The following is a 12,964-nucleotide window of genomic DNA, read 5'->3' on the forward strand; positions in this document are numbered from 1 at the left end:
CATCATAATTATTCCGCCAAGGGGTGGAAAAGTCCATTTATTGTATCTGCCAAGATTCCAGAGTAAACTGATGAACAGTCAATACTAGTTGTGCATGTGTGTGTGTGTGTGTGTGTGTGTGTGTATGTGTGTGTGCATGCGTGTGTGCATGTGTTTTAAGGGGGAGCATTTATTGAATTCAATTGCCTCTCCATCCAATCAATGAGAAAATGCCTCAAATGTCTAATGCTTTCCTTAACAGTTTCTCACTGTATTTTTATTAGAGGACACTTTAGAAGAAGTGAGAGCTATTTCTATTTCTAACTAAGAGCTTGCCCCTGAACCTGCAGGAAATTTTTCCTCTTTTATCTTGCTGTGAGATGTCTCCAAGTTTGCTTTCCTGACCACCAGCATTAGAATCACCCAAGCTACGTCTATATAGACTGCCAGGCTCCAACTGAAACCTACTGTTACATCTGAGTGTGGGGCTCAGCAATGGGCATTTCTGGTAAGCCCCACACATGCTGGTGTCTGAGAGCCCCTCTGATGTCCTGTATGATGCACCTGTATCATGCCCCTCATGATGCACCATGAGGCCGGTGATCAGTCTGCCAGGGAAAATGGGGTCACTTGAGTATTCTTACAGAGCACATAGCTCTGGGGTAATGATTCACATAAGAAATGGAAGAGTTTCTATTCTTAATATGCAGATAATAAAATCGGGGTCCAAGAAGAGCCTTTATTGTATCAGTACGCCAGCTTTACGGCCCTGGGCAAGGCACGGAGCTACCACATTTTTCAAGTGGAGATTATTGGTCCATCACCTGCTGAAAATAGGGCTGGACCAGATGACCTTTTGAAGTCTTTTTACTACTAAAATCCGTATTTTATTTTACAGCTTAATTGTAAGAGTGACTTGAAGGTAAGGAGAGGCTCTGAGGTAACCTGAACTATGTACTGTCCTCTCTGAGGAAATGCTCACTTTTTAAAAATGTTTTTGTTTATGTTTGAGAATGCAAGTGGAGGAGGGGTAGAGAGAGAGAGGGAGATACAGGATCCCAACAGGCTTAGCCCTGACAGCAGGGAGCTCGATGTGGGGCTTGAACTCAAGAACTGTGAGATCATGACCTGAACCGAAGTGAACGCTCAACCGACTGAGCCACCCAGGTGCCCTGGAAAAGCTCACTTTTCAAACCAAGAAGGCATCTTCGTGGGATGCCTGGGGGTTAAATCACAAACCTTTTGGCACTCTGGCTTTACCGGGAGTGGAAAGGTTTGTGGGGATCAGAGAATAGGAGTTCTGGGCAAGGTCACCACCTTAAAAACTTACTGCATTTAAAACATTATTGTCTCATGAAAACCCCCTTCTCTCCAAAAAAATCACCCCTCTAAATTCCTTCTTTCAAGAAATTCTGCCATGTCTGCCCTTCTCTGTCTTCTCTTGATTAACTCCTACTCATCCCTCAAGACCCAGGACATAGACAGTGCGTGGTACAGAAATGTCCACAGAAAGCTTTTCTCTGGCCATACATAGCAGGGATTTTGTCCTTTCTACTTCCTAGCATTTATTATGACACCATTATTGCAAATAGGTCCCTGCAAGCTGCCTTTGTAGTAGTCAGCTCCTAAGGGCAGGGACTGAGTCTTTTCCACTTTGGATCTTTATAACTTTTTTTTTTAATGTTTACATATTTTTGAGAGAGAGAGAGCGAGCGCTGCGCGCGAGTGAGAGAGAGTATCAGAGAGAGAGAGAGGGAGACACAGAATCCGAAGCAGGCTCCAGGCTCTGAGCTGTCTGCACAGAGCCCGACATGGGGCTCTAACTCACGAGCTGTGAGATGACAACCTGAGTTGAAGTAGGATGCTTAACCAACTGAGCCACCCAGGCACCCCTCCACTTTGAATCTTCAGTGCCTAGCACATTGTTGCCACCACAGATTTTTGCTGACTGAAATGAGTTCTCAGAGCACAAGGATTAATTAGCTGGTTTAGTTTCTCCTGCAGGGTCTGCCCTGTCCTGTTCAAACCTCTTTTGAACCCTGCCGTGAATCACTGCATGAAGGCCATAGCAGAGCTTTGGTGCATAAATCAGTTTGCCTACAAAGGAAATTTAGGGAAAGCCGGGACAGCTGGCATTCATAAATCCTGCATGTTCGTGGCATCTGCCAGAAATACGTTGCATCTAGCATGCATGCTTTGAGTTACTTTGGATCTAATTTACATACTCAACAGGTCAGACGTCCCTGCATCTACCTGATGAAAACACAGACAGAATTCACTGGGTACCACCCGGTGAGTGGCTGGCACTTTTTGGGCTGCTTGGAAGCTGTCAAAATGACTCCTGGAAGGAGCTGTGATCTCCAGAGCCCTCCTCTGATGAGCTTATTTTTCAAACTGCAATGAAGAACTTTCTCTAAGAGAAAAGGCCAGGGGCCCTACCTGTCCCCAGTTACCTAAAGGGATGTTTTTACAAATGGCCTCTCTTTTGGCCACAGTCCCTTTGGGCCGAGTTCACGCTGGCTAGAAAAATTCCGGGTGTAATTTTCTTAGAAGAGAGCAGTGAATTTATGGCTCCACATGTCGAGAGGAAAAGAGGCAGAGAGCAATACTTCTCACTGACCACCGTGGGCACGTGACTCTGCAGCTATGGCCTCTGCCCAGGAAAGGTCAAGGCTCAGGGACTCTAGTTACATCAGCAAACTTGAGCACTCCATCTCTGCTGCTCTGACGGCAAGAGTCCATCCCCTGGCTGTGCTCCTCTACGTGGCGCCCGTTTTCACTGAAGCAGATCTAACTGCCTGCACCCTCTGCAATAGCTTCCTAATTTGTTGCCCTGCCACTGGCCTGGCCCCAGCTGGTCTGTCCCCTCTGCAGCCGTCGTGCTCTTTGTGCAGAGCACGTCACTTCTTCCCTGCATCTCGGCCATGGCTCCTCCTGCTGGGACAACTCCTACAGTGTTCATCCCGGCTAATGGCTCTTGTGTGAACCCTGAGCCTGCTCACAGGTCTCATTTGTCATCGTGCCCTGCCTTCCAGCGACAGAACCTCTCTCCCACTCCCCTGCTGGGGGCTTCTCTCCCGCCCTGAACCTTCCTCATACGAGCTGCATCCCGGCCTGGAATATTCTTCCTCCCCTACCTCTTTCCACCTGTCTGATTCCTACTTTTCCTTTATCCTAGCCCATTTGGAAACCTTCCCTCTGGATGGGTTCTCTGGCAGGATTTGGTACTTCCCCTAACAACACTCAACACACGGGCTCCTGCTGGCTTGCTCGCCTGGCAGCTCAGTAGGCTGTACGCTCCGCGGAAGTAGGGGCTGAGCTCGTCCCATTTACCCCTGGCCCCAGCATCTCTCACGGTGACCTGGTGCATCGTAGGTGGTCAGGAAATACTATGTTGGATGAGGGAACGAACGAATGCATGCTTACCAGGAATGGCGGCCCAGCCTACTCAGATCATGGGAGGTGGGAGGGAGCTGCAAGCCACACTCACCGTTGCAGGTGCAGCGCACATTCCTGTAGAAACGTGGGCACACAAAGCTGATGCGAGCCGTGCTGTAGGTCATGAGTGCGTGGGAGTCCAGGGACAAACCTTGCTCACAGTGCTGCTCCTGACAGTCCAGCCCCGAGCAGTTTTTCTCCAGGATGGCCGAGATGCGCATGACGTTCTCCAGATGCCTCCTGGCGTTGGACAGCTTTTGGATCAGGTAGGCTGGCTTATAGAACTCACTGCTGTGCATTTCCACCGCAAACAGCATGTCCAGCTGGTTGGTCCCCGCCACGGGCTGGATGCTGATGATGCGCAGGCTGTCCTGCTTCTGGGTGAGGACCGCGTTCCGCAGGGTGCGCCGGAAGCCATGCATGTGCAGCCCCACGAAGTCCTCAGGGGACACGTTCTCGAAGCGGATGGTGACGGTGTTCTGCAGCATCTCATGCACCAGCTGCTCCACGTGCACGACCACATCGATGGGCACCTGGAAGCGGCCGTCACTCACTGACACGTTCAGGACGTACTTGCCGCTGTCCAGGCCTCCCAGGGCGATGATCTTCCCATCGTGACTGTTCACTTTGAACAAGCTTTTCTGCTCCGATTTCAGGGCAAACGTGAGCACATCATACATGTCCTTGATCTGTGGCATGGATCTTCCCAATGACCCCACCAGGAAAATCATCCTCCATGGTGACAATGAAAATTTCCAGGGGAATGGCTGTAGGCTTGTGAATACTTTTCCTCGATGACCCGCACGCGGATGTAGGAGTGAGAAACTTGCTGCGGTTTGCCGGAGTCTTTTGCCTAAAACAACCAAGAGGGAGAAAGGCAAGGAACAAAGAAAAATCACAACACTTTTAGAACAACAAAACTCAGAGAGAAGACGTCTATTCCTCTACCCGTGTTTGCTTCTTCCTCCGTCCCCTGTTACTGTTCTGCAAAATGCTGAGAGCGTGCATTGAAGTAAGAGGAGTGATTTAATCAGCTTTGGTCCTTACATGCACACTCTGTTATGGACGATAAAATATATGCACACAGTCTAGCCGTTGGGGTTGAACAGGGAAGGAGAAGGGAGGCTGCTCTGAGATCCACATGCCCACCACACACTGGCCTTGTTTTCATTTTGAACAGAAGCCACGGGGGACATCGTACATAAAGTGGTGTTCTTACTTGAAGGAACAATCTTTGCAATTCTTTCCTTTGGATTGGGCCAGAGGACATCTTTCTGTACACTGAAGAAATAACATGAGGTGTGAATTGCATAAATTAAGGTACAGAATAAAAAATGGAATGCCGAAGGGAAAGATAGGTAGCCTGGAAAGCTTTGCCTTCTTTCTACGTATAAGAATTGACAGAAGAAGCACCCGATGGCACATCTTTCCTGAACCCTTCTGTGCGCAGCATGGGGGTAGCCAGTGCTATAGAACTTCAGACACGGGTATAGATTCCTGTGGACGGGGTCCCCAGGGAGGGTTTCTGAGGATGGAGGGATGCGGTGGACCTTGGAGGTCAGATGAAATCTGAGGAGATATGTCCTCGTATGTGGAAGGCAATGTAAAGCAGGGACTTGGGCATCATGTGGACCCGAGTTCAAATCTTGATTCAGGCACTCACTACGTGTCTGGCCTTGTGGAAGTACTTAACATTTCTGAACTGAAATGTCTGCGCCTTTAATGTGACTATAATAGTAGAACCTACTTCACAGGATTCTACTACGGTGGGGATGAAAAGACACCGTGATGGCAAAGTGCTTAGTACAGGCCTGACCCACGGAAGTACTTTGTACCTCAGAGTTAATGTGATTGTTATTTTTACTATTAAATCACCACATACTTTATGTGATCAACCACATGAACCAGAGATGCTGACATGGAAAAGTCAGGTAGGAAGAGATAAGTTAGCAAATGAGATTCAACTTGAAGTCAGGCTGTGGAGGGCCTCAAGGACAGGGATAAGTATAGACTTCATAGGCTAGGGTTGCCCACTCAAATGTCAGAGAGCAGAGAGGTGACAGAAAGGCATGGAGCTGCTGGGTGGAAGGTGATAGATTAGAGGACCTGTGGACTGAGCAGGACTGGAAAACCATGTCTGCCGAAGGACGTCAAAATTGAAAATTGGAGAGAATGGGGCCGGAGTTTGGCCTGCAGACCCCACATCTTCAGGCACTAGAGAGCCACAGATGGTTTTAGTTTAGGGAAGGAGTTGGTATATTTTTTCTGTAAAGGGCTAGATAGAAATAGTTTTAGGCTTTGGGGGTTATATGATCTCTACCAACTAATCAACTATGGTTCCAGTGTGAAGCAGCCAGAGCATATGTAAATGAATGGGTAAGCCTATGTTCCAATAAACTTTTATTGATAAAAACAGGCTAAGGCATGATGTGTTTGGGGCTGTAGTGGTTGAGCCCTGGTTCAGGCGGGCTGATATAACCAAAGTGGAATGATTACTCAGGGAGGGGTGTAAGGATGTATCAGAAAAGAATGAGGCTGAAGCCAGAGGAGTCACCCAGGAGGCTCCTGCAACAATGAGTGAACAGGGAGGTAGTGAATGAAGTGGGGCGATGACAAAGGACATGTAACTGACGCATATGGGGACCTTATGAAGGCAGAAACTCAGGACTTGGTGGTAATTTAACATTAGGGACTAGGAGGGGAAAGTTCTCTATGGTGTTTCTAAGGTGTGAGATGTGAAATCTATTCTCTAACAATCAGAGAGGGTTGTGGAACCTGCTTGGGATTCTCTTTCTCCCTCTCTCTGCCCCTCCCTTGTTCGTGCTCTCTCTCTGTCTCAAAAATAAAGAACTAAATAAATATTAAAAAATATTCACTCAACATTGTTGGAGGAGTGAGTGGCAACCAAAGCATTCACTGGCATGCTCAGAGCCAAGAGTCATTAATTTGGAAGGTCACATGGAGCAGTGCAAGCCATAACTTACCAGAAGAAATAATGAACATAATGGAATGTGACACACATATAAAGGGTTATTATTGTTATTATTGCCACCATCAATAATGACTTTAGGTTGCCCTCTGTGGCAACAGTGAGTAAAAAGTCACTTGGGGGGCGCCTGGGTGGCGCAGTCGGTTAGGCGTCCGACTTCAGCCAGGTCACGATCTCGCGGTCCGTGAGTTCGAGCCCCGCGTCGGGCTCTGGGCTGATGGCTCAGAGCCTGGAGCCTGCTTCCGATTCTGTGTCTCCCTCTCTCTCTGCCCCTCCCCCGTTCATGCTCTGTCTCTCTCTGTCCCAAAAATAAATAAACGTTGAAAAAAAAATTAAAAAAAAAAAAAAAAAGTCACTTGGTTTCACTAATGGGACCCAAATCTTGATACTGGCAAAATTAATTCCTGGGAACTCATTTCCTGCTCTTATCCACACCCTTTGCATACCTGCCACTTTTGTCCCTTTGTCCCATTTCATTTTACAAGGCCATTGACCTTGAGGAAGCTAAAATGTTGGGAGACCACTGCCATCTGAGTGCTTGGTCCCCTCCTGCCTCACTGGGAAAACTTACAAGCAAAGGTCTCTTCAAAAGCAGAGGCCACGCTATGTCTCAATCATATTCGGACAAAGATTGGAAGCTTTGCCAAGTAGAGTAATGTGGCAAAGTCTACTCAGTATAAAGCAGCAAGCCTCGACCAATTAGTTGTCTTTGTGGGTCTATTAGAACCCTAGGAATTTTGAGAATGCAGATTTGGGCCCAGTGACTGTCTGCCTGGTACACCCTATGGGAAAGTCCCTTCTGAACAATGACGCTTCCCTTCCTTCCTGTTCAATTTCACACAAAGAGGCCGCTTTTATTGGTGTGAAATTGAATTTGAGATTAAAAGGGGAACATTCCTGCATGGTAATGAATTATGTTGACTTGCTCAACAAAGAAAAACCATCCACAGGGCACGGAAACCAGCAAAAGAGAAAGCCAGCCTGATGTGGACAGAGGATGGGGCCGTACCTGGACACACAGCACATATTCCGGAGACTCCGTGTGCCCGAAGACCACAGCTGACCGCAGGACCCCATGTGGGTCCAATATGAACTCCTCCTCTTCGTTTCCCGACAGAATAGAGAAGGAGAAGGGAGGCCCATTGTGAAAGGAGTCTCTGTCTGTCACCACCAGCTGCAGAATGCTGGTGCCTACTGGCTTGTTTTCCTGCATAAAAGAGTATATTAAAAAGGAAGATAAAATTACACCTCTCTTCACATTTAAAAAAAAAAAAAAAACCCGTCATTACCGGCTAGAAAACAGGGCTTTCAGCAGAAGGGATTCCCTGTAATATTATCTTGTCTTCTGAAAATATGCTGGAGTCTGTAAGCGTCATGCTCCGCATCCTTGGCTGCCTCCCCACAACCGCCCCGTGAGACAATGAGCTGCGGGAGAGAACACAAGAACTTCGCATTGAACAGGTTCATAGGGTCCCAGGATGGTGTCGCCTCCATCTTGTCCTTTGTAGGCTGGAAAGGCCCTGGGTTCACCTAAGCAGCTCTGGGAACATGTGGTGCCCACGAGCCTCTGTGACTAGGTCGGAAACCCTCTCGGGCCAAGGAAACATCGACCTTTTGGGACAGGAAGGCACTTCGTCACACTTGTCACAACACAATCATGCTGAGCCCTAACACTGTGACGCAGTGTCACAACATCAGACTTTGGCGGGGGCACATCTTAGCAACTTCCCAGTAAACACACAAAGGCATACGTCAGGTGGAACTAGGGCTTTGCATCTCACCCCTCAGAACACAGTTTTCCCGTCTTTCTTGAGGACAGGGAAAGCGAGCACACTATTTCTCCACTTGAGAATGGAAAGAAAGAAAACCTTTAAAGTCATCAGAATTTCTGGAAACCCTGATGTTTTTATTCAAGGATTATTTCGCAGAACCTTTCTGCCTGTTCCCCAAAATAGAAACACAAAGGCTCTTCTTGGGTTGAAGGTTCTCCTCACTCCAAAAAGGCCAAATTGAATTCCTCTGGAGCCCAGGCATTGGTTTTCTTGCCCCATTCTGTTTAGACTTCGGCATTACCACAGCTTGGGCCTGAAGTCAGTTTCATTAGTTCAGGCCTTCTGATGACACTGATTTAGCATTAAATAAGTTTGGGTCACAGAGATGGAGACCGTGATACACGGCAGTTTGGACGGAGTCGTGCACGGGGCGGGCACGCTTCAGCTTGCTGTGCCGAATTAGTCTTATGAAAACCATGTGTTGGAAAAAGGAAATTGTCCTGGTTTGGGAAAAGGGAGGAACAGTTTTTGAAGGAGAAAGAGAAAAGGACCTCAAAAGACGTCTTACTTTGTTCCTTCTCTCAAGTGGCCTTTTGGTCATCAGGAACTAGACCCTGTTTCCCTCTGGAATCAGCCATGGCACCGCCTCAGCCCCATGTAGATTTACTATTTCACAGTGACAGCATGCTCAGCACCACACAAAATAGAAGAGTTATTGATTTGTTTGCTCACTTTATAAAGGCCATTTCCTCTACAGGAGAGAGACACACAGAGAGAGACAGAATGTGTGGCCCAAGGGTCACCATCTGAGAAAGAAGGGTGAAAGAGAACACGGACAGGCCCCGGCGCTGCAGATAGGAGCCGCGGTCACTGCTCATGGCTGCGATTCTCGTTTCTTTCACTGCTGGCTTCCTGTTGTGCATGTGAAAACAGGCTGTCAAGCTGATCGATGTGTGTCATAAAACCGAATGTTGAGTGGGCAAAGCCCATTTTGTTTTGGGGCGAGCACACCGGCTGTGCGAGGCCGACAGTGCCTCCGTGGGAGTCGGTCCTGGAGAAGGGCCATCTGAGAGAGACAGAAACGGAGGAAGGGGCAGCCCCTAGGTGAAGCTGTGCGGAAGCAGGAGGGGGACATGAGTGCACAGCCACTGGAAAGACCATCAGAGAGGAGAGGACGACCTGAATACCATTGCTGAAGGAATCCGATTTCGTTGACAAGGTGGCAGGAAAGAGGCTGGGGCTGCTTGCTTTACGAGCGAGCGCCTCTCTGCTCCGCCTGACTCCTGGACATCTCAGAGTTGGGGAGCCGGCCGTGACGGCCAGACTAAGTCCTGATGTTGTTCCAAAGGGGTCTCTCAAGACCTGGCTCACTCTCATCTCACCTTCTCCCCTCAAAGCCTTCAGACCCCGTGGGAGGTGATTCTGAGGCCAAACTGGATCAGGCAAGAGCCGGTTCTCAGGACTCTCTGAGGCCCCCCACAACACGTGTATCAATCGCTGTTTCCTCTATGTCCTCCACACTGACAACATTCCTGGACTGGATTCCCCGAGCCTCCAGTGGTCAGGAAGAGGAGATAGCTCGGCACCCAGCACTGTGCTCATGAAACATCTTTTTTTTTTTTAAACGTTTATTTATTTTTGATAGAAACAGAGCATGAGCGGGGGAGAGGCAGAGAGAGAGAGAGGGAGACACAGAATCTGAAGCAGGCTCCAAGCTCTGAGCTGTCAGCACAGAGTCTGATGTGGGGCTTGAACTCACAGACCGTGAGATCATGACCTGAGCCAAAGTTGGACACTTAACTGACTGAGCCACCCAGGCAACCCCGAAACATCTTTTGAAAAAAAAAAATAGATGGGAAGAAGAGTCATTCCCCCTGAGAATAGAATGCCAGCTACTCCATCTTGCAACCTAATTTTAAGGAGCAGGTGGATTTAAAGTGCTAAACAAATTGCTTATGGAAGATTGATTTTAATGAGTAGCAGCTCTATCCTGATGCCCAATCTCTTTTGGAGAGATGAGACGGTTTGTATCAATCTCCCGCTGTTGCCAGAATAGCACAGAGTAGCTGAAAGGCAGCCTGTCCTTGTGAAGAGGATGGTTTTTGCAGAACACTGACCTGAGTTCAAACCCCGATTCTACCACTTAGCAGCTGCAGGGTCTTGGGTGAGCTACTTAGCCCCTCAGGCCCTTAGCTCCTTCAGCATAAAGTGGGGGCTGCCCCAGCCTCCCACTTCACGAGGCTGTGGGGGGGACAGGTGGCTCATGTAAAGCACCCGACACTTGAGAGAGCCCCATCGGCAACAGTGCTTATCACTATTTATTAGTCAGTGGCTGTGGAAGAATCAGGCTCTCTTCATACCCGTCTCATGATGGCATGAATTGATATCAGGTAAAAAAAACCCAAAAACCATTGTTTTAATTTGTGAGTAAAATGAGGTGCCTGGGCGGCTCAGTCAGTCAAACATCTGACTTTGGTTCAGGTCACAATCTCATGGTTTATGGGGTTGAGCCCCACATCAAGCTCTGTGCTGATAGTTTGGAGCCTAAATCCTGCTTTGATTCTGTTTCCCTCTCTCTCTGCCTCTCCCCTGCTTGTGCTCTCTCTCTCTCTCTCTCAAAAAATAAATTAAACTTAAAGGACTAATTTACAAAAATGGTAAGTAAACCATCGCAGAGGAAGAAGGCTGGGCACGCAAGGACAGGTGACTAGCAGGCAAGATGTGGCTCACCTGAATCACAGCAGTGTAGTTAGCAGGGGTGAACACCGGGCTGTTGTCGTTCACATCAGAAATATCAATGTTGACGGTGGCAGTTGATGACATTGCAGGAGTGCCACTGTCTACTGCCTGGACGAGCAGGGAGTATCCAGACACCTGCCAAAGCACAGAGGGCCGACAGTGAAGACGGACAGCATCTCCTTCAGTCTGCACACACTCAGAAGAGCCGCGGGAATGGCTGTGCCTTGCTGAGGATCAGCCACCTTCCCTCTTGGTCCTCGAGACCAGGGATCTGCAATGTCGGCACCCCTGACATCTGGGGCCAAGGTAATTCTTGGTTGCCGGGGGCTGACTTGTGCCTTTGTAGGATGTTTAGCAACATCCCTGGTCTCTACCCACTAGAAGCCAGTATCACTTTCTGCCCATTTGTGGCAGCCAAAAATGTTTCCAAACATTGCCAAGTGTCCCCTGGATGGGGGGCGGGGGTGGAGTGGGGGGTGGGGACGCACAAAACAACCCCTGGTTACAACTACAGTTCTCATCCTGTGTTCAAACACGACAGCTGTCACCCTGATCTTCCTTATCAGTTCTGAACTTCAGGAGTTATGGGGATATATCACCTAAAGAGGTTTTCCTGCTTTGGAGTAGCACTACTATGACATCTCTTCCTGTAATTTCACTTTGAAGACATATATTTTGGGTCACAAAACACAATGTTTAGAAACTTTGTTTAACGTTGGCAGAGGAGTTTTCTGGATCATTCTTTCTGACCTAAATACCTTCAGATGCTCCTTTTATATCTGCTCACCTAGTGCTAAAGCTGTGGATGAAACCAGGACCACAGGATCCCAATGCTGAAGGTACTTTCCTGCCTCCTTGCTCTGGGAAGGACCAAAATTCAAAGCATCCAGAAAATTACACCTTTGGGGGTGTCTGGGTGGGTCAGTCGGTTAAGCGTCCGACTTCAGCTCAGGTCGTGGTCTGATAGGTTCGTGAGTTTGAGCCCTACATCAAGCTCTTTGCAGTCAACACGGAGCCTACTTCATGTCCTCTGCCCCCTCTCTCTGCCTCTCCCCCACTCGCTCTCTCCCTCTCTCTCTCTAAAAAATAAACATTACACAAAGAGAAAGATACATCTTTGCTTTCTCCTTTAAGACACCCATAAATAAGAAGCTGCCAGCATCTATTGGCAGAAAATTCTTTCAAAGGTCTAACCCAAATATGTCATGCTGCATTTCAGCCTATCCTATTTACTCTCATTATTTGGAATGCAGAATCTTCCTACTTTTACTCATGGAGCCTGAGTGGATTCCAGTGAAGGGATGGGCATGGGTGGGAGGGGCTGGCCTAAACTAGCTTACCCGTTCGCGGTCTAATTTCTTCTTAACCTTTACAAGTCCCAGGACAGGCTCCACAGCAAATTCATCGTCCCGATCTCCATTCACGATGGAAAAATGAATCTGTCCATTGGGTGGGCTATCTGCATCTTCTGCTATTAGCTTCATGGGACACAAACCACAACAACAACAACAACAACAACAACAACAACAACAAAAGGCATGACATGAGAGACAGAGAAAAGTTTTATTCTAAGGGTCCCGGGTTTTATAACCGGGCACAGCTCTGGCAGTTTTCTTAGAGCTCTCTATGCTCACGTGCTAGCCATCATGCCCCCGGCAGAAGAACGGATGGCTCGGCTGGACGAGGGAGGCACCACTACTGGAGCAGCCACCTCCTTTCCAGTAGTTTTTGTCTGCCTACACCTGATGCTTGTCAGGCATGATTTTCCTTGGGCCTTGAGCCACTGAGGATAGAGCTAAAGCTCACTGATAGAGCCACTGAAGATAGAGCTAAAGCTCATAGGGGGAGTTTGGTGATTCTTTCCCAGTTCTGCAAACAGTGGTCTCTGCCACCGAGACAGACATTCTCTAAATTCATGCGCCTCTGTGTTAAGGAAGCCTGAGAAAATTCCCTTTCTCACGTGGCAAACACACTGCCCTGCTGCTCCGTATTGGTGATACTGGGATTTATATGCGTGAAAGTGGTCCTGGGAAGTCCACCTCTGGTG

At 48.3% G+C, this 12,964-nt stretch overlaps 1 protein-coding gene across 1 annotated transcript in view; it reads right to left on the reverse strand.

Moving 5' to 3' along the window:
* Nucleotides 1-4,353: 4,353 nt before the first annotated feature.
* FAT3 (FAT atypical cadherin 3) overlaps nucleotides 4,354-12,964 on the reverse strand; it is a 76,004-nt gene continuing 67,393 nt past the window's right edge. The window contains exons 12-15 of the mRNA XM_032595063.1: nucleotides 12,258-12,395; nucleotides 10,909-11,052; nucleotides 7,416-7,613; nucleotides 4,354-4,401 (exon numbers count right to left, since the gene is read on the reverse strand). Coding sequence (XP_032450954.1) covers nucleotides 4,354-4,401; nucleotides 7,416-7,613; nucleotides 10,909-11,052; nucleotides 12,258-12,395 — 528 coding nt within the window. The remainder of the gene's footprint in view (nucleotides 4,402-7,415; nucleotides 7,614-10,908; nucleotides 11,053-12,257; nucleotides 12,396-12,964) is intronic.

Source organism: Lynx canadensis, chromosome D1 (assembly GCF_007474595.2).
Source record: "Lynx canadensis isolate LIC74 chromosome D1, mLynCan4.pri.v2, whole genome shotgun sequence".
NCBI lineage: Eukaryota > Metazoa > Chordata > Mammalia > Carnivora > Felidae > Lynx > Lynx canadensis.